Source organism: Esox lucius, chromosome 19 (assembly GCF_011004845.1).
Source record: "Esox lucius isolate fEsoLuc1 chromosome 19, fEsoLuc1.pri, whole genome shotgun sequence".
Classification (NCBI taxonomy): domain Eukaryota; kingdom Metazoa; phylum Chordata; class Actinopteri; order Esociformes; family Esocidae; genus Esox; species Esox lucius.
Genome location: NC_047587.1, coordinates 35807625 through 35830503, shown reverse-complemented (window position 1 = coordinate 35830503; position 22879 = coordinate 35807625). Strand labels below are relative to the sequence as shown.

The window sequence follows — 22879 nt, the reverse complement described above, 5'->3', positions numbered from 1 at the left end:
TCTAAGAATGATTCTGAACACATCTGGTTATCCCTCCCCGATTTGTGGTGACGTTAGTCAAGTCTCTGACATATGCCTGTACGGCCTTCCATCCATTATGTAATCATGAGCGTCCTCACCCAATGCGGTAACAACCTTGTCTTGATTTGTCAAAACAAACCCAAGGAGTTGCACTCCATCCATGGGAATTATAGATGGTCTTGTTGAGTTTTATAGCATCCCATGTCTTCATTCCCACCTCACAGGGATGTTTTTGATGTTTAGACCATTCATCAAGTTCTTTTGATTCAGCAGTGTTATGATAGGTCATTAAAACCTTCTTTCCCCTTTGTCTGGTCTCACAAAAAAAAAAATCTAACATTGTTTTTTCAATTAAAGACGTCATTTTCTTTACTTCACCTTACTTTATTATTACTCCTCAACCTGGTATCCATGAATAAATGAATAATAAAGATTAGATGAATAATGAAAGTTATTTTGTTAGCAGTTTTATTACAAATAATGTAGAGCTTAATGGCTACTTCCATGTAGCCTATTGGGTGTAAAGTCAAGCAAGACATTTTCATGTGTACACTTCAGATATAGAGTCTTGCACCTTTTTTGTGATAAGGCAATTTGTATAGGTCAAATTAAGGTCCAGAGTCTTGCACTGGGGCCAATGGAGTGGATAGATAAGAAAGTGCTGCTAGCTATATCCTCTATTTTCCCCCATCATTTGACAATCATCATGGATTCTTTAAAGCCTACTGAGTAATTCTCAAAAGCCATGTTCCACCTTACAACATATATTTATTGTTATGAGGCAATTTGCATAGGCCAAATTCAGGTAGAGGGTTTTGCACTGGAGCCACTGGAGTGGGTGGCTAAGAAAGGGCTGCTGGCTATACCCTAAATTTTCCCCTATGAACTGACACGTTATATTTATTCTGCAGACCCTAGTGAATAATTCTCAAATGCCATATTCCACTCCACTGTCTGGTTATTTTGTTATAAGGCCAATGATGGCATTTTGGAAAAAAAAAGTTTGTGCTGCCAGCATAATATCCTGCTGCTAGCAGAATGGTAATAAGAGGTTACATGTAGGTAATACAAAAACAAACTGATGTATGGAGTTAGTACTTCAGGATTCAGAGTGATTTATCACTGCGTTATTTGTCCAGTTTAAAAAAATGAAATACACTGTGTTTTATGGGAAATTCCATGGAAATAACACACATCATTTCTGAATGATGCAATAATCTGCTTGGCTGGCATATACCAGATGGTAAATTTGAGTACTCCTGCCTTTTTACCAGTCACATGACAGGTCATACCCACTACAGTCTAATCAAACTGCATGTGTCAACCTATGAAGTATTTTCCCTCCCTCACCCTCTAACCCCACCCCTCTGACAGAACCAGGAAGTATTTTCCCCACACACTTCTGAGGAAACGAAACTGATTTAAATTTCTGTGTTGTCTGTCTGGGAGAGAGTGAACAATAAATGTCCAAATGGCTCAGCAGGGAGTTCTACTGGAACAGGACCAGTTCTGTTGTTCTGTCTGTCTGGATCTACTGAAGGAACCAGTCACCATCCCCTGTGGACACAGTTACTGTCTGAGCTGTATTGAGGGCTACTGGGATCAGGATGATCTGAAAGGGGTCTATAGCTGTCCCCAGTGCAGACAGACCTTCACTCCAAGGCCAATTCTGAGGAAAAATAACATGTTGGCTGAGGTGGTGGAGAAACTGAAGACAGGACTCCAGACTGCTTCTCCTGTTCTGTGCTGTGCTGGACCTGGAGATGTGGTGTGTGATTCCTGTACTGGGACCAGAAAGCAGAAAGCCCTCATGTCCTGTCTGGTGTGTTTGGCTTCTTACTGTGAGACTCACCTCCAACCTCACCATGAAGTAGCTCCATTAAAGAAACACAAGCTGATCAAAGCCACCACACAACTACAGAAGAAGATCTGCTCTCATCATAACAAACTGCTGGAGGTTTTCTGTCGTACTGATCAGCAGTGTATCTGTCTGCTATGTGTGATGGATGAACATAAAGGCCATGACACAGTGTCAGCAGCATCAGAGAGGACTGACAAACAGGTAAGACCAGACAAACTTGTTTGTGACTGTCTGGAAAACAAGTAAAAATACAGTAGTAATTCATGCTGTTTGAAAGGTAGACAATTCCAAAGAAATCTGTGGAATTCTCATCTGTGGAATTCTCCACAGAGCCAGCTGATGATCAGTCAGCAGAAGGTCCATCAGAAAATCCAGGAGAGAGAGAAGGAGGTGAAGGAGGTCCAACAAGCCGTGGAGTCTCTCAAGGTCAGTATTGTTGACTTTTCACTTCTTTCCTCTAGTCAGTCAGAGAGAGAGGTAGATGGGGCCCACTTTAGTCCCACTGAGACCCACTCTGAGGCTGTCTGGGCTCCAAGATAGAGAGAGAATAGACAGTTTAACTTGGAGTCTCTCTCTTTCCCTCTCTATTTAGATGTATTGTAGGGCCCCTGGGTTACCATCTCTCTCTTCTTGAATATATACAAATGTAATATTTTTTACAACTTAACGCATGGCTATTACTGTTCTCCTATATTTTTTGGAAACTTTATTTTAACATGGAAAATAAACTGAGACCTGGATCTCTTTTTCAGCTGTTCCCTTTTATAAACATGTTGACGAGTACAGTTTAAAGCACACAAAACAAAACATTTAGAGAAAGGACATTTCAAAACATACAAAACAAAGACATACAATTCAACACACCCAATCACAGACATCATACTCCATTACACTTTTAAAATGGGCAAGGGACACCAGGGTGTTTAAGTGCTTATCAAGATTGATCTGCGATGGAACTGAAAGCAGTCCTACCCAACTCTATGGAGACTGTTGGAGTCTCTAATGTAATCTATGTCTGTGATCTGGTTTTGAAATTTGTTAGTCAAGTAGAAATTAAAGATGATATATATTGAGGTGATTTTAAAAGAAGTGGTTCACAAATAAACAAGAGAGCATATTGCTCTCAACTCACAGATAGATAGGCCCAACCCACATGCTGGTATAGAATACATTGATGAGTTTTGTAACTTTCACCGGTGATAAACCTGAGTGCATGATGGTAAATAGCATCCAGGGGTTTTAATGTGGTTACCGAAGCATGCATATAGATAATATCAACATAATCTAAAACGGACATAGAAGTAGCCTGAACAAGTTGTTTTCTATTTACAGTTTCTGTTAAGGAACCCTATCTTGAATTTAAACTTTTTTCCTAATTCAGCAATGTGTTTAAAAAAAAAGAAAGGCTATCATCTAACCTCTACTTTCAATGATGCATTCATTTTGTTATGTTCTGTAAAATATAAATGTAATTATGAAAACACTGGAGGCCGGTAATCTAGAAGCCCTATCTGATGGCAATACACAAAAAAGAGAGAATAAGATTTTATCGATGTTTGAGGGCTCATGACTAGGTAGCTAGTAATCAGATTGTTCTCTCTCATTCTCTACATGGTAAATAGTTTTTGTCATGAACGGGGGGAATTCATTCTGGTAGATTGCATGATCGTACATCCATCTGATGTTCTAAGATGATTTGCAAATGTGGATACAATTTTGACATGATCTAACTTTGTCAGCATGTTCCTTAGAACTCTTTGGTTAGTTGCATGCAGTATTACAATGTTCTGTCATTTATTTTGGGATTTATGACCATTTGAAACCATACGTTGTAGGTAGCAGAGAGGCCCTATCAGATTAATTGATTAACTTATTATAGGAAATGTGCAGTCACAGTCCATATTCATTACAAACAACTATAGATATTTGTTATTTTATGAAAAATACAGTGAAAATAACTACATTTGAGAAAATAGGGACATATCCAAAGCAAAAGTCTCAAGTCCCAAGCTTCCATATTTTTCACAGAGGTCAGGGGTTGTTCCATAAGGATGGAATTAACACGTTGAATGTTCATTTCCAGGATCAATAACTAAAGAATTCCACAGTAAAATTGTCTGATCTTGTTACAACCTATAGATACTAGTGTTAGGTTGCGAATTTTAATACTGCCAAAATGTTGCCTATTGTTAGTTTTTGTATGGTTGCATGTTTAGCGCAGTCATAACATTTCAACATTGTATTTTTTTTATAAGAACTGTATCGATTTTTGGCCACATCTTGGGTTTGAGAAAAGATAAAGGTAAGCCACTTAACCTGTCACTACAGGTGATGGCAGAAACTGAGGACTGGCAGGGAGTCAGGGGGACATATTGTCTTTTAGTTCTCTGGAACTGGGTAACTTCGCAGAGGTTGGGAGCAAGGCTTTATACTCCCTCTGTGTGAAGGTCAGACACATTAGGGAGTTGGAGGGTGTTCGCAGTCACCATTGGCGGGGGGTTCTGGGCTCTGACGGCATGGCTGGGTACAGGTGGAGGGTCCTGTATGAACTCCCAGCTCCCAAACGGTCTGCACACCTCCAGTGGAGGGTTTTACATGGGGCCCTGGCCACTAATAGCTGGTTGACTCCAGTTGACCCTGGGATTGGGGAAGGTTGTCCTTTTTGTATGATGGCTCAGACTGTCCAACATGTATTCTCTGTATGTGCTAGGTTGATGCCGTTGATGTCATTGTTGGAATCTGTGTGCTTGAAGTTGGGTGTGTTTTACTGTTTGGAGACGTTTGTGATGGGGCCCAGGTATTCAAGGGAGGAGAAGGGTGAATGTGTCTTGTTTAATTTTTTATTTGCCCAAGCTATGTTGTCAGTTTGATTAAAAAGGAGGAACTGGATCAGGGGGCTAGGTGCTATAGACCCTGTGTTATTATTTAGCGGAATGGTCTCTGCGCGCCTTAGGGTTGAGTTTGAATTTTACTAACTGATTGACAAGGTTGAATTGTTTGAGGAGGTTTGGGGACTTCGGGGAGCTGTCTGTGTGGTTGGATGGGAGGGCTTTGAGGTCCAATTGTAATTTGGTGTTGAGGTGTGTTTAAATATGGTCTGTATGGTGTAAGATGGGGTGTGTGTGCTGGGGGTGGGTGGGGATTTCATAATGTAATGAAGATGTCTTATTAATTAAAGAAAGATAAAAAAAATCTAATCTCTCTCTCTCAGCTCTCTGCACAGACAGCACTGCAGGACAGTGGTAAGCTCTTTACTGAGCTGATACGTTCCATAAAGAGAAGACGCTCTGAGGTGAAGGAGCTGATCAGAACCCAAGAGAAGACTCAAGTGAGTCAAGCTGAAGGACTCCTGGAGAAACTGAAGCAGGAGATCGCTGAGCTGAGGAAGACAAGCACTGAGCTGGAGCAGATCTCACACACAGAAGATCACATTCATTTCCTCCAGGTAACTAAACTGACTTGATGCAGGTGATATTAAAATGAACTTAGTATGAAACTTCCTGTGATATTATGTTCTGTTCAAACCATGTGGTGTGTGTTTGGTTTGATATATGAATGTGCTTCGAAATCCTACCTCATATGACTTAATTAATAATAATTAATATTCTATCTCCATGTCTCTCTCTCTCCCCCTCCCACATCTCTCTCTTTACATATTCATGCCCCCCCCCCCCCCCCCCCCAGAGTTATCAGTCTCTCTCCAGTACCAGTGTATCTTCAGACTTACCCAGCATTACTGTTCATCCCCTTCAGTACTTTGGAGATGTGAGTAAGACTGTCTCTGATCTGAGAGAGAAACTAGAAGACATCCTTAAAGGAGAATGGACCAAGATCTCCACTACAGGTGTGTTGATTATCAGCATATTACACTTTAGAGCACTGAAAGTTCCTTATTAGGCATATACTACAATGACCTTGGGCTATCACTCAAGGCGGTTACTAATAAAAAACACAATCAGAGACGTCAGCAGATTTGTTTCAAATTGTCCCACTAGGACGTCAGGCCCTCATGCCACCCTCATGGAGTCTGTTTCTGTCAGTTTGATCAGAAAAATGCACACCAGTAGCCCGCTGAAGCTCATTTTGTAGGGCTCTGGCAGTGCTCCTTCCGTTCTTCCTAGCACAAAGGAGCAGATACCGGTCCTGCTGCTCCGTTGAGGCCCTTCTACGGCCCTGTCTTGCTCTCCTCGTGTAATGGCCCGTCTCCAGGTATCTATTTCAAGCTCTTGAGACTGTGCTGAGAGACACCGCTTTCTTGCGACAGCACGTATATGGATGTGACATCCTGGAGGAGCTGGACTACCAGTGCAACCTGAATGGGCTGCAGGCACCGCCTCATGCTATCTGTAGTGACACGGACACCAGCAAAACACAAAACTGGAGAAGAATCTGTCAGGAAGGACAAGGAGAGAGCAGTTGTCTGTGACTATCACCTGCAAAACCATTCCCCTTTTGGGGGTTGTCTTGCTGTTGCCTCTCCAAGTGCACCTGTTGTCACTTTCATTTGCACCAAAACAGGTGACGTTGATTCACAAACGCTTACGCTTCCTAACTGGACAGACTGATATCCCTGAAGATTAATTAACTTGGTGTTATACTGTGATGATTACGTGTTCCTTTCATTTTTTTGAGCAGTGTATATACACACACACGCTAACACATGTCCTTATCAGAGCCACCATTTTCTCACCCTGTAAACAAGAAATTCTCAACTGGGGAAAACATTCACACACACTCATACCCTCGTCCCTCTTTTGAATGTTTTTGATGCCACAATCCTGGTATTTCACAGTAATGGTGCTTCTACTGGCTTTGGTAACTTTAAAGGCACATATAGTGGGGAGAACAAGTATTTGATGCACTGCCGATTTTGCAGGTTTTCCCACTTACAAAGCATGTAGAGGTCTGTAATTTTTATCATAAGTACTCTTCAACTGTGAGTGGCGGAATCTAAAACAAAAATTTGCATTTTATTGCATGACATAAGTATTTGATACATCAGAAAAGCAGAACTTAATATGCGGTACAGAAACCTTTGTTTGCAATTACAGACATCATACGTTTCCTGTAGTTCTTGACCAGGTTTGCACACACTTTAGCAGGGATTTTGACCCACTCCTCCATACAGACCTTCTCCAGATCCTTCAGGTTTCAGGGCTGTCAATGGGCAATTCTGGGATTTTCAGCTCCCTCCAAAGATTTTCTATTGGGTTCAGGTCTGGAGACTGGCTAGGCCACTCCAGAACCTTGAGATGCTTCTTACGGAGCCACTCCTTAGTTGCCCCGGCTGTGTGTTTCGGGTCGTTGTCATGCTGGAAGACCCAGCCACAACCCATCTTAAATGCTCTTACTGAGGAAAGGAGGTTGTTGGCCAAGATCTCACGATAATTCGCCCCATGCATCCTCCCCTCAATACAGTGCAGTCGTCCTGTCCCCTTTGCAGAAAAGCATCCCCAAAGAATGATGTTTCCACCTCCATGCTTCATGATTGGGATGGTGTTCTTGGGGTTGTACTCATCCTTCTTCTTCCTCCAAACAAAGTGTTTGGAGCTCTATTTTTGTCTCAGGATTTTAATCCATGACGGCGTAGTGTGTTACTAATGGTTTTCTTTGAAAATGTAGTCCCAGTTCACTTCAGGTCATTGACCAGGTCCTGCCATGTAGTTCTAGGCTGATCCCTCCTCATGATCATTGATGCCCCACGAGGTAAGATCTTGCATGGAGCCCCAGACCGAGGGAGACTGACCGTCATCTTGAACTTCTTCCATTTTCTAATTATTGCGCCAACAGTAGTTGCCTTCTCACCAAGCTGCTTGCCTATATCCTGTAGCCCAGCCTTGTGCAGGTCTACAATTTTATCCCTGATGTCCTTACACAGCTCTCTGGTCTTGGCCATTGTGGAGAGGTTGTAGTCTGTTTGATTGAGTGTGTGGACAGGTGTCTTTTATACAGGTAAGGAGTTCAAACAGGTGCAGTTAATACAGGTAATGAGTGAAGAACAGGAGGGCTTCTTAAAGAAAAACTAACAGGTCTGTGAGAGACGGAATTCTGTGAGAGCTGGTTGGTAGGTGATCAAATACTTATGTCATGCAATAAAATGCAAATTAATTATTTAAAAAAATCATACAATGTGATTTTCTGGATTTTTTTTTAAGATTCTGTCACTCACAGTTGAAGTGTCCCTATGATAAAATTACAGACCTCTACATGCTTTGTAAGTTGGAAAACCTGCAAAATCGTCAGTGTATCAAATACTCTCCCCACTGTATGGGCTGCTACAGAGATCAAAATATATTTTACAATAAGATACCAAATACCTTAATTTTAAGTGTATCGAAATAAACTACAAAATTCAGCAGCCAAACCATGTATCAAAATAAACGACTATATTTTATTAAAAAAAAAAAATAATAATAATACATTTACAAGAGAGCAAGAAATCACTTCGAGAACCTTCCATCTATCATCCTATTAGATCCATCCCTTCACCAGTACACTGACTCAGTTGATTACGGTAAGCAGACAATGTTTGATAGCAGCAACTTTTCTCTGCCTAACGAGTCATGCGATAAATCTGACTTCTGCAACCAGTTAACAGATCTGTAACGGTCTAGTTGTGTCGTGTTGGCAAGGAACCAGGCGCAGGCATATTTCACATTCGTGGGTTTAATAACCATACAAACAAACCAAACACGAACGGAAAACTCCACAAACGACTGAATGAAATATAAGTGCTCAACATGCGTCTTAACAGGCAGTTTTCAGACAGTACAAACAAGCAACACTCAACGATAAACGAACAGACAATAACAGCAACAACGATCCACCATGTGGGGAGCAGAGGGGAAACCTATATACACATACAAATGACAATTGGGACCTGGTGTGAAAGATGGGAAACATGTGACAGGATGTGTTCGTGTGATTTGGGAACTTGAGAATATATGGCACGGTGGCGCTGCTGCTCACGCACACTGACAGTACCACCCCCCCAAAAGCCCGGCCACCGGACGGGCCAAGACGAACCCCAGCCCAAGGGAGGGGGGCCGGGGCAGCGCAGAACCCCCATCGGCACACACCCGCCGAGGGGGCGGAACAGCCGAGACTAACCAGGGTGGCGGAGCCGTCGGGACAGGCCGGGGAGGCAGAACCGGCAGAAGATCAGGAGCCGGCGGAGGATTAGGGGCCGGGAGAGCCGACGGAGGGTCGGCGGCCGGCGGAGGGCCGGTGGGTGGCGGAGGGCCAGAGGAGGGTGTTGGGGCGGCCGGGACAGGAGAGGGCGCCGGGAACTTTACCTCTGGCAGCGAAAATAAAGTGTGCGACAATGCGACTTAACAACCAACATTCAAACAGTAGCTCAAACAACACTCACCAGCATGCATACAAACAGACAGCAACAATGATCCACATTGTGGGGAGCAGAGGGGAAACATTTAAACACACACAAACGATACTAATTGGGACCTGGTGTGAAAGATTGGAGACATGTGACAATCCGGGATGTGTGATATGGGAACTTGAGAATATATGGCACGGAGCTACAACAAACATGAGTGGTGGATGGGTTAACAACCTGCTCATTAATGGCGTTGTAGCACAACGTTGTTGATAACAATAAGGCATTTAACCAGTCACACCATATCGTGGCATTATAATGTAATGTTGTACAAACCGAAAAGTTGTATTATTTATTTTGTGCCCAACAGGTGAAAACTTAACATTGGTTAAAAGCAGCAAGCTAACTAACTGCGAGGGCTGCTACTCGGGTCAGATAGGTAGCACATTATATAAAATGGTAAAAGATTTAGCCTACACTACTAATGAACAATTTATTCTGAAAATCGATGGAAAGCTGGCAACCTACATGTTTCTTAACTTGACCTTCTTCTTCGGGTATGGATACATTTTCTTTTCTGATCTAAAAAACTCTGGGAAAATTACTGAGTAGGCACCAATCAGAGGCAGCATTTTCATGATGTCATTGTGTAGGCTTCTCACAAAGAAATACTAAACAATTAAGTATTTTGATACAAAATATGAAGACATTTTCATCAACTCAAATACAAATGACAAAATCCTATTTGGTATTTATCCTACTTTTCAAGTATCATAAATACTGCCCGTCCCTGGGCTGTTAAATAGCATTGTTATAGTCAGTTACTCTAAGTCTCTTCCCTCAGAATGTGGTTAGTCTCCAGATCAGAATAGATTTAAGTAACCGGGTTGTTCTCTTCCATAATAAACTGCTGTATTTGGATAGTCAGTGTTATGATGACAAGTTTCAACAATCTTCCATAGTGTGTGTGTGTCTGTGTGTGTGTGTGTGTGTGTGTGTGTGTGTCTGTGTGCGTGCGCTTCAACATCTTGATGCTGTAGCACTGCCGGTATTAAAAGAGAATAACAATGTTTTTTACCATTTTGTTGTTTCACTATTGCAGGTGTTTAGGTATGGAAAGGCTGGGGGGGACAGAGGAGATGGTTGAAGTCCTCAGATTTAGTGTTAATTTAATTTGGGAGAGTTGGAGATCAACATTTGTCCTCCAAAGTACCTCTCCAGGGCATTCTGTTTCCTATTTCTCCCTTACCAATAATAACTATTGATCTAGCAGATGCCCAACCTATCCAAAGAGTGCATTGTCGCTAGGCCAAAACCCCCTGGCTGAGATGATGTAGGTGGTACCGCGAACCAGTGGAAAGTCAAAATACCAATATTGTTTATTAACACAGATACTCCTGAGACATAGGCTTAACATTTTATGCCGTGATCTCTAAAGGATTAAATGGTCACACCCATTATGGAATGCTTGATATCCCAGGCTTATGAGCTGTACCTAATAGCCTGGGTAGGATGGTACCTCATCCCTCACCCCTCCCCTATTCAGGTGTCCTCCCGGCACCAGTCCACCCTGCCTCTAAACCACTGGCTAATGGGGTGAGAGATCCAATGAGAATGAGTGACCAATGAGAATGAGTGACTCTGTGTTCTTTGTTCATGCCAGATCTGATTAAAACAGTCCCCTATGTGACCATCACCAGCAGCATGCTTTGTGCCGGTTCCCTTATCTGTCTCATGCTGTAGATGCCCTCAGTGTTCCTCACCCCATCGGTGTTAATGCGCAGTGCCCTTAGTCACATGCTGAGAGCCAGTGACGCCCACTGCATTCTGTAGTGAGCAGATTCTGAGGATAAGCAGTGTCAAAGCAGCGGCTACATTGAAAGATTATTCCGGAGAATGTATAATGACACTGACATCTTAAGCGGTGTTTCCTCAAAGTCCCATAGGTAATATTAGGCATAGATTATCTGCTCAACTAATCCATTAAAACAGCACATATGAAAGGACTAAACACGTGGACTTTTCTTGTGTGTGTAATCAACAGGGAGATGGATAGGGTTTCAATTTCTTATTTATTCTTTTATATTTTGTATTTAGCAGGCTTTTTTAGAATTGAAATACAACTATATCTCTCGTTCTCAGAAGGATTTTATTTTCATTGTAAAGTGTGATGTCAAAATGTCTGTAGGAGCGATGTGTGTGTTGATAGTAACATGGCACATTGTCTGAGATACACAAACCAGGGAAGACCTGCACTCTCTGACCCTTTGGTAGATAGATGCAGGGTGTCAGGTTGCAGGCAAGCCTCAATGATCCACGCATACTAATGGAGGTCCTAACTTACACTGTTAATACTCTTACTCTATTGTTTGTTTTATTTTCATGCATTCACTTTGATAATTTCTACATGGAGATCTGAGTGTAGCGACCTGAAACACAACTGTTGACCTCAAAGCTGTTGGTTGTTCTACCTCATCAATTGCACCCCTCAGGTGTCCCAGACCTAAATATGTCCCTGATTTGGGTGCTGAAATGAAACAATGGAGTGGAGGTGGCTTCGAGGGGCCAAGTAGAGTTTGAGGGACTCATACTAGCCCAATCTTCTGAGTTCTCTGTAACTGTATATCAGTCACTGGGTCCAGGAGTCCGTTTGTGGAACTGCCCAGTGTGTATTTGTGGTTTAGAGCTGCATAGTCTTGACTGAAGAATTAACAATGTCACACAACACAAAAAGGGAACTGAAACCTGATGGGAAGATAATTTAGCTTTGCCTTAGTGGCTAATGACGCCAAATTGCACATCTAACCGATGACTCTGTATTCCAACAACTCGTTGTCATGGCCATCCAACCGTCGGTGCCCGGCAAACCTACAAATGCATGTTGCTCCATTATGATTGCATGGTCTTGCATGGTTCTGCACGGTTCTGCACAGTTCTCTCTGTACAGTTAGGTTTGGTCGCATGTGAGACTTACCTCTGATGCACAGTATCCTTTCCTTTCTGCACCTTTAAGACCATGTTCCTAATCTCGTTCTCTCTCTCCCCTTCCCTCTCCTCGCTCACGCCTGCCAGTGGACTACGAGGAGGAGGAGGCGGCTGTGGGGCACTACAGCGGAGACCCCCAATGGGCCCCCAAGACCTACATGGAGAAAGGTGCTCCTCAGGGCTCTGTAGCCCCAACCACTCAGCTGTCCTCCTCTGAATCCTCCTTCAAGCACTAGCCGACACACATGTTTATTCACATTTTGTCAAGTCTGTGATCACACATTTAAGATTATTTCCCATTTGTCTTCACACCATATTACATGCCTTCCTATCTTGAAATTAACCGTGTATACACAGAAAATGTCAAATTGAAATATTCCGATTGGGGAGACTGGCTTTGTCCCATACAGTACCTCCCTGGAAGGGCCCAGTAAACATGGTCAGATCAGTTCACGTGAGATTACCCTTCCACTGACGCATTGTCCTCTACCCCCCAGTGGTGGCCATCTACGATTACAACGCGAACAGGGACGACAAGCTGAGCTTCATGGCTGGGGACATAATTTACATCATCAAAAAGCATGATGATGGCTGGTTCGAGGGAATCAGTAGTGGAGTCACCGGCCTGGTTCCCGGCAACTACGTTGAGTCCATCATGCACAATGTAGACTGATGCGACCACCAGCGACCGTGTATTTATTCAGTCTTATCTGAACTAAACAACCGTTTGAAAGGAAATCTCACCATGCAAAGATGTGCTTGTTTCCCTTACTGATTGCAAATCAATTTATTAGATTAGATTCAACTTGTCATTGAACAGTATGAGTATAGTACAAGGAAATGCAGTTAGCAACTAACCAGAAGTGTAAATAGAAGAAGACGGCAGGACATTTATAAGAATTAGGTATAATGTATGCTACGAGTGTAATGCATATATGTGCAATGAGGGGAAATACAGCGCAAATGGCAATTCTAAATAAGCAATGAAGGCAAATAGGGGAGGGCCGAAAATATCCAAGTGTTAATATATACTGTATGTACAATTGGGGAATTAATCGTTGTACAATGAGCCAAATGCAAGTAGAATGGCAATTCTAAATGTGTAGTGCAGGCAAATTGAAGGTGCAAGGTGACATGTGCACCTGAAATCCCAGGATAGCAACAATGAGATTCCAGAGGAAGACACACACATGTAACAACTGAGAACTTATCCTACTTTTCAAGGTAGTGTCTGAGTCCAGTAGTACAAGGAGTAGTGCAACAAGGACCCTGAGAGGCACAACTAAGTGGTGGGTGGGTGGGTCTGGTTAGTGCTGGGTTACAGAGTTCAGCAGGGTTACAGTAGATGGAAAGAAACTGTTCTTGAGCCTGGTGATGCGGGACCCCATAAGAGACCTGTACCGACTGCTTGATGGAAGGAGGGCAAACTGTTTGTAGCATGGATGTGAAGGGTCCCTGATGATGCTGCACGCCCTGCGCAGACACTGCTTACGCTTGGAGGTCTACGAGGGCAAGACGCTGGGCACCAGTGATATTATGGGGGGTTTCACCACCCGTTGCAGGGCCTTCCTTATTTTGGTGTTGTTATGGGTGGGTTGGCGGACATTATGGGTTACACTAGCCCGTGTCTGCTCATGCTTTTGCCAGCTTCATGTTAATGGTTGTAGACCATTCCATAAGACGTTGTCAGGATGGCAGAAATAGTAGCCAGACATATTTTGTGTACTTCATGTCTACATACGCGTGTCATAAAATGCATAGCCCTGTTAACAACCAAGCTCTGACATGCAGCCTTTCTCTTGATCTTGTTCACATTCTGATTGGTCCCACATTTTCAGACTCATTGTGAACGGTTCTGGCCAACAGACAAGATGGGGGATGAAGGATGCACGCAGAGTACTTGCCATAGCAGTCGCATTAGCAAGACGTTCTACATCCAAAGCTAAATCACGCACCTGATCCAAGGACTGCATCACACCATACATGGGCAGTAGCATGCCCATTGTTCGAGTGCCCCAGGTCTGCTTATGGGTCAGCCAGGATAGGTCACGTGTGTACCACTGGCCACAATAAAGCACAGTTAGAGATTGGAACACACTATCACCTGAGGGCCTAGTTGTATCACCTGACACTCTGGTTTTGGAGCACCTTTAGGAGCAGGGAAAGTACAGTAGAACATAGTTCCATTGATTTATGTGGATGTGATAATTACAGAGAATAGCTAAATCAGTCCTCCTGCCATGCAATCTGCCCCTGTTGGGAACCATTGGATACCCAGGGCTAGATATTCTGCCTTCTTGCCGGGGATCTTATTGCAATTTAGGTGTATTTCTGTCCCTGCACATTGTTGATGTGGGCTCCTTCTAAGATCCCAGCTATGTCTATTCTTCCCCCTTTGGACTTTGCTTTCCCTAAAATGTGTTGTTGTAGTGTGTGGTTGAGTGGTGGAAGTGTTGAATAAAACAATACTTTTTCACTCATTAAAATTCAAATCAATTTATAAAATTTTTGACATGCGTTTTTCTGGATTTGTTTGTTGTTATTCTGTCTCTTACTGTTCAAATAAACCTACCATTAAAATTATAGACTGATCATTTCTTTGTCAGTGGGCAAACATACACATTTTTATTTAGAAAAATTCCCTCACTGTATGCTCATTTGGAGGTTATAGGGAATGTCATTGATCGATAAAGCATTTGTGAAGTACAACAGTACAACAGTAGTCAGTAATTTTGTCGTTTCAGTTCTAAAACATAGGAGAAACACAGCCCAATCACTCATTTTATTGAGCATGCACACATTCACACACACAACTCTTCCTGAGCACACAGAATTATCCGTGCTTCCACTTTTTGCTAGCTCACTCATTCAAACTCCCATTCAATGCCAGCCATTCAAACATCTGTTAACAGTATGGAGATTTTCTTTTAGCCCCTCACCTAAAGCTATAGTGGTTCTTGGGTATCCTCAACATATGGTCTCTTGGATATAACATTTTAATTCACCAATTTCACCCAATTTGGGACCAGCCTTGGCGTGGCACATAAGGATTCGGCAACCAACGCCACGGCAACCCACCATGAGAAGTAATGCGCCCCCGAAGTCCTACACCTTAATGAGTATTTCTCTGGTGTATCAGGTATCACACACCTTTCAGAACCAGTCGGGTTCCCTCACGTATAGACTCTTGGGAATCTAATTAGATATTCTCTCACATTAGGACCGTGGGATATTGAGAACCTTGAGAAATACAATGTCATACAAATACTTTATTTGTGGAGAAACCAAGGAGTGATGTTTGTCAGGGAAATTTCTTTAACTGATGTATTCTTACTGATTAAAGTATCAAGTCCCCATGTTTAGCTAAGAAAAGGAATGTGGGAGTGAGGGATCTGGCTTGTCAGTGCACAGGTGCTGGCGTGGTTGGCTGCCGCTACTCTCCGGGCCCTCTTTTATTATTTTTTGTCATTTTTTTTGTCCTCTGACTTTGATTTCTCGCTTTCTCTACTGACCTTAGCAAGGTTGTAATCTGATCTGGCCATTTTTGGCTAACGATTTGACTATCCGGTGTGTATGCTTGGACTAGTTTACCTGTTACGTACCGCCGGGCTCTCGCTCCCCTCTGGGCTGTTTTCCCTGCCGTGGTCCCCGACGGAGTTATCACATCGACGACACCAAACCAATACAATCCATCTGATCTTCAACTCGCCGCCCCCCAAAAAACTCCAGACGGAAAGTTGACCACCGTGCCATAGCCAGCCTAGCCAGGTCGGCTAACACCACCATCCAATATGACCACAACAACCTAAGCTTTGGATTATTCAACATCCGCTCTCTTATGAACAAGGGTCCTCTCCTCCAGGATCTTTTGTGTGATCGTATGTTTGACTTTCTCTGTTTGACAGAAACATGGCAACAACCTAACGACTACTCACAGATGAATGAATCTACTCCTCCTGGGTTTGTCAACCCTGTGGATCAGGCAGAGGTGTCGCCATATTATATTGTGAGAAGTGGAAAGTTTCTCCTGTCTCTGCGCCAGTTCACCCTTCATTTGAATCCATCCTACAGCTGAATGGGCCTACTCCTACTATTGTGGCCACTGTCTATCGTCCACCCAAGCCCAATAATGATTCTATAAATGAATTCAGCGCTTTTCTTACCCATATCTGCTCACTTTCCCCTAACATAATATTTTGGGGGGATTTTAATATACATATGGATAATGTCAATAATGCTTATACAAGGGATTCATCCAAATCCCATCCATCTCCTGTCATTACCGGTGTTCCACAGGTCTCTGTCCTGGGGCCCCTTCTGTTTATCATCTATATACTTCCTCTTGGTCATATCTTTTGTAAATTCAATATCAATTTCCCCTGCTATGTGGATGACACCCAGCTATACCTGTTAACTAAACCTAACTCAACCCTCCGACCCACCTCCCTCTCTGATTGCTTAACGGAAATCAAATCCTGGTTTTCCTGCAACTTCCTCAAACTTAACAATGACAAAACTGAGGTTCTCCTCATTAACATCAAATCCACTCTAACAAAACATGACAGTTTCTTGCTTTCCATTGATAACGCCTCAGTTTCTCCCTCCCCTCAGGTTACGAATATGGGTGTCATCCTCGACAGCACACTTTCATTTCAAGCTCACATTAATAATGTGACTCTGTCTGCATACTTCCATTTACGTAACATCAATCGTTTCTGCCCGTCGCTCACACCCACTAGTACAGCCATTCTCGTTCACACCCTGGTTACATTCCATATCGATTACTGTAACTCTCTTCTCTTCGGACTTCCTTCAAACTTCAACAAAAACTTCAACTGGTTCAGAACTCTGCCGCTCGTATCTTCACCAGAACATATTCTATTAATCACATCACTCCTGTTCTTCAGCAGTTACATTGGATCCCAGTAAAATACTGCATTGATTTTAAGATTTACAACCAAGACCATTCACAACCTCGCTCCTCTGTACCTCACTGACCTCCTTCATATCAACATACCCCCCCGTACTCTCAGGTCTTCTTCTTCTATTCACCTCACTGTAACTCCTGCCCGTTTGACCACTATGGGGTTTAGAGCCTTCAGCCGCTCTGCCCCTCGCCTCTGGAATTATCTTCCACCAGACATCCGCAACATCAACTCGCTTTCCATTTTCAAAACCAGTCTGAAAACTCATCTTTTTACACTGGCATATCTAACATGGTCACTTTTCATCTGCTTATAGCAATGTTCATCATAACGATTCATTCTGCTTTTAGCATCGTTCTGTTTGTTTTTATCTTTATTCTGATTTGTGTCTTGTATGGGGATCTTTAGTGCTTAGAAAGGTGACTAAAAATAAAATGTATTATTATATTGTTATTATTTGTTTAGGGGGCATCATTGACTGGTGTCAACAGATTATAGGGTTACTAGTAAATTGGCCTATCTGTTGTTTGTCCAGATGCTGTATCTCCTTTTCAAAGTTGAAAAGGTTACCCATGTGGGGAAGGACAGCCTGTCTAGTGTGAAACCTAGGTAGTGATAGAACAAAGGGAATACACACTGGGGAGAAGAAGTACAAACCCGATTCCAAAAAAGTTGGGACACTGTACAAATTGTGAGTAAAAAAGGAATGGAATAATTTACAAATCTCATAAACTTATATTTAATTCACAATAGAATATAGATAACATACTGAATGTTGAAAGTGAGACATTTTGTAATGTCATGCCAAATATTGGCTCATTTTGGATTTCATGAGAGCTACTCAGTCCAAAAAAGTTGGGACAGGTAGCAATAAGAGGCCGGAAAAGTTAAATGTACAGATAAGGAACAGCTGGAGGACCAATTTGCAACTTATTATGTCAATTGGCAACATGATTGGGTATAAAAAGTGCCTCTCAGAGTGGCAGTGTCTCTCAGAAGTCAAGATGGGCAGAGGATCACCAATTCCCCCAATGCTGCAGCGGAAAATAGTGGACCAATATCAGAAAGGAGTATCTCAGAGAAAAAATTGCTAAGTGTTTGAAGTTATCATCATCTACAGTGCATAATATCATCCAAAGATTCAGAGAATCTGGAACAATCTCTGTGCGTAAGGGTCAAGGCCGGAAAACCATACTGGATGCCCGTGATCTTTCGGGGCCTCAGACGGCACTGCATCACATACAGGAATGATACTGTAATGGAAATCACAACATGGGCTCAGGAATACTTTCAGAAAATGGAAGTATTCCAGAAGCGCACTCGTTATCTCTGGGCCAAGGATCATTTAAAATGGACTGTGGCAAAGTGGAAAAGTGTTCTGTGGTCAGACGTATCAAAATTTGAAGTTCATTTTGGAAAATTGGGACGCCATGTCATCTGGACTAAAGAGGACAAGGACAACCCAAGTTGTTATCAGCGCTCAGTTCAGAAGCCTGCATCTCTGATGGTCTGGGGTTGCATGAGTGCGTGTGGCATAGGCAGCCTACACATCTGGAAAGGCACCATCAATGCTGACGGATATATCCAAGTCCTAGAACAACATATGCTCCCTTCCAGGTGTCGTCTCCTTCAGGGAAGATCTTGCATTTTCCAACATGACAATGCCAGATCAATCAATTACAATGTCATGGCTACATAGAAGGATCCAGGTACTGAAATGGCCAGCCTGCAGTCCAGATCTTTCACCCATAGAAAACATTTGGCGCATCATAAAGAGGAAGGTGCGACAAAGAAGACCTAAGACAGTTGAGCAACTAGAAGCCTGTATTAGACAAGAATGGGACTACATTCCTATTCATAAACTTAAGCAACTTGTCTCCTCAGTCCCCAGACATTTGCAGTCTGTTATAAAAAGAAGAGGGGATGCCACACAGTGGTAAACATGGCCTTGTCCCCACTTTTTTGAGATGAGTTGATGCCATGAAATTTAAAATCAACGTATTTTCCCCTTAAAGTGATACTTTTTCTCAGTTGAAACATTTGATTTGTCATCTGTGTTGTATTCTGAATAAAATATAGAAATTTGAAACTTCCACATCATTGCATTCTCTTTTTATTCACAATTGTACAGTGTCCCAAATATTTTGGAATCTGGTTTGTATTTTCCTATTATATTTGGGTTACGTGTAATATTATATGTATTATCAGATTAGATTTCAGTTTAAGAAGGTCATTACTCCCTCACCACTTTAGCCTGTTCATGTTACTGATCATCAACCCAGACTATCTTATCTTGTCAAAAGCTTCCAATGGGAGGAAGCATCTCATAATTTTGACATCTTCAGTTACAGGATGAAGGCACAGCAATACAGGTACAGATCAGTTACATGTCTAGACACAAACACATCATGATTTCCCATAGAATATATACTATTTGGTGGGTTAAAACGCAATCGCTATAATCGTCCGGTTTCAATGTATATTATACACTCACCTAAAGGATTATTAAGAACACCTGTTCAATTTCTCATTAATGCAATTATCTAATCAACCAATCACATGGCAGTTGCTTCAATGCATGTAGGGGTGTGGTCCTGGTCTAGACAATCTCCTGAACTCCAAACTGAATGTCAGAATGGGAAAGAAAGGTGATTTAAGCAATTTTGAGCGTGGCATGGTTGTTGGTGCCAGACGGGCCAGTCTGAGTATTTCACAATCTACTTAGTTACTGGGATTTTCACGCACAACCATTTCTAGGGTTTACAAAGAATGGTGTGAAAAGGGAAAAACATCCAGTATGCGGCAGTCCTGTGGGCGAAAATGCCTTGTTGATGCTAGAGGTCAGAGGAGAATGGGCTGACTGATTCAAGCTGATAGAAGAGCAACTTTGACTGAAATAACCACTCGTTACAACCGAGGTATGCAGCAAAGCATTTGTGAAGCCACAACACGTACAACCTTGAGGCGGATGGGCTACAACAGCAGAGCAACTTTTTTGAGATGTGTTGATGCCATGAAATATAAAATCAACTTATTTTTCCCTTAAAGTGATACATTTTCTCAGTTTAAACATTTGATATGTCATCTATGTTGTATTCTGAATAAAATATTGAAATTTGAAACTTCCACATCATTGCAATCTGTTTTATTCACAATTGCACAGTGTCCCAACTTTTTGGGAATCGGGTTTGTATTTGATACACTGCCGATTTTGCAGGTTTTCCTACTTACAAAGCATGTAGAAGTCTATAATTTCTATCAAAGGTACTCTTCAACTGTGAGTGATGAAAATTAAAACAAATCATATTGTAAGATTTTTAAGTAATTAATTTGCATTTTATTGCATGACATAAGAATTTGATACATCAGAAAAGCAGAACTTAATATGCGGTACAGAAACCTTGGTTTGCACTTACAGAGATCATAGGTTTCTTGTAGTTCTTGACCAGGTTTGCACCAAGCGTGCCGCACAAGCCCTGAAAAGTGAAGCCAAAACGTCTCGATCACCCCCTGGTGAGTGGTCCCAGTATAGGTCATAAACCCCGCCCTCCCCATGTTATTCAATGGGACGCGAGACCAACTAAACAATTAAATTACCCTTCAAATATATTTTTTCCGAAGCTGGTTTCTGTCATTTACTGTAGTTTGTATCACGCTAATGTAAATTCAAGAGTTTGTTTTTAAAATAAGTTTGTTTTTAGTTAGTTATTTAATGCTCTAAAAACGGTGGTGTGACGTCGTGATTCACAGCTGTGATTGACAGCTATCTGAGCCGAGGAGCCACTGAATCTTCGGAGGACTGAGGAGATTGGAACTTTAAATTTTAATCTATAAATTTCTATAATTTCACACGGACATAATGGGTTGTTCTGCAGTACATTGTGCTAACCGATCTGGCATTTCCAATCGATCTTTGAATTTTTTTCGGTAAGTTAAATTTATAAGCTATTTAATTAGTAAATAAATGTAATGGGCTAGCTAACGTTAGCTAAAAGACAACAAGCCTCGTTAATAGCCATGTTAATAGCTAGCAGGTGATCGTTAGCTAGAAGTTACCAATTATTTTTGTATTATGCCTATTCTAAATTAAGGTTAAACATGATGTAAGTTAGGCTATAACATATCGTCTAGGTTTAACAAGCAAAGGTTGTACTGTACTTGGACTTGCGATTGATTACGGTATGCGCATTCTGCGAGGGAGAGTGAGGGCGGGGCACAGGGATGGGGCCGCTTTAGGGCTTTACTTCCTTCTCGCTACTGCGCATAACTACTGCGCAGAACTGGTCCCAAGATCGCTATCTGCGCAGACGCAAGTCCAAGATGTCAGCGCCGTATCAGGACACTGGTGGCTTCATTTTTCACCAATGGAAAAGAGCGAAAGGGCATCGTCCATTATATATACAGTCTATGGTTTGCACACACTGCAGCAAGGATTTTGGCCTAATCCTCCATACAGACCTTCTCCAGATCCTTCAGGTTTTGTGGCTGTCGCTGGGCAATACAGACTTTCAGCTCCCTCCAATGATTTTTTTTTGGGTTCAGTTCTGGAGACTGCCTAGGCCACTCCAGGATCTTGAGATTCTTCTTACGAAGCCACTCCTTAGTTGCCCTGGCTGTGTGTTTCGGGTCGTTGTCATGCTGGAAGACCTAGCCACGACCCATCTTAAATGCTCTTACTGAGGGAAGGAGGTTGTTGGCCAAGATCTCGTGATACATGGCCCCATCCATCCTCCCATCAATAGAGTGCAGTCGTCATGTCCCCTTTGCAGAAAAGCATCCCCAAAGAATGATGTTTCCACCTCCATGCTTCACGGTTGGGATGGTGTTCTTGGGGTTGTACTCATCCTTCTTCTTCCTCCAAACAAGGCGAGTGGAGTTTAGACCAAAAAGCTCTATTTTTGTCTCATCAGACCACATGACCTTCTTCTATTCCTCCTCTGGAATATCCAGATGGTCATTGGCAAACATCAGACGGTCATGGACATGCTCTGGCTTGAGCAGGGGGACCTTGCGTGCGCTGCAGGATTTTTATCCATGACGGCATTGTCACGTCTGGAACGGGAATCAGCCAGGTAAATGAGGTTAGACGTCTTTATTTGCAGAATGGATCGGGAACCAGAGATATGGTCAGGAGATCGAATGATGACAGTTGTGAATGACTTCGCCTGTCGGTGATCTGAGCCTCTCCTGCCAGGGAAGCGGATGGTGAACAGAAGCACACGGTAACTAGGTGGAGGAAGATCAGGGAACAGGCTATATCTGGACGGGAAATCTTAGTAAGCGTTTCGAAAAGTAAGAGGTGAGTCTGAGAGTCTATGTAGCGATGAGACCAGACGATGACTGAAAGGTGAGGGGGGTTTATCAAGGGTGAGCTGGTGATGGGATCCAGGTGGGGATGATTAGAATTCTGGTGACGGGGAACGAGTGAGCGGTGTTGCCGATGAGGGTGATTGAGGCGTGGTGGACGGTGGAACCCTGACAGGCGTAGTGTGTTACTAATGTTTTTTTTTTAGACTGTGGTCACATCTCTCTTCAGGTCATTGACCAGGTCCTGCTGTGTAGTTCTGGGTTGATCCCTCACTTCCCTCATGATCATTGATGCCCCATGAGGTGAGATCTTGCATGGAGCCCCAGACTGAGAGAGATTAATCGTCATCTTGAACTTCTTCCATTTTCTAATAATTGCGCCAACAGTTGTTGCCTTCTGACCAAGCTGCTTGCCTATTGTCCTGTAGCCCATCCCAGCCTTGT

The 22879-nt window shown here is 42.6% G+C and overlaps 1 protein-coding gene across 1 annotated transcript; it reads left to right on the top strand.

Moving 5' to 3' along the window:
* Positions 1 to 1113: 1113 nt before the first annotated feature.
* Positions 1114 to 13503, top strand: LOC105010041 (E3 ubiquitin/ISG15 ligase TRIM25-like). Its single transcript, XM_029115074.2, has 6 exons — positions 1114 to 2083; positions 2213 to 2308; positions 5094 to 5327; positions 5567 to 5726; positions 12291 to 12371; positions 12701 to 13503. The coding sequence occupies exons 1-6, from the start codon at positions 1493 to 1495 to the stop codon at positions 12874 to 12876; spliced, it is 1338 nt and encodes a 445-aa protein (XP_028970907.1). The 5' UTR covers positions 1114 to 1492; the 3' UTR covers positions 12877 to 13503.
* Positions 13504 to 22879: the final 9376 nt, after the last annotated feature.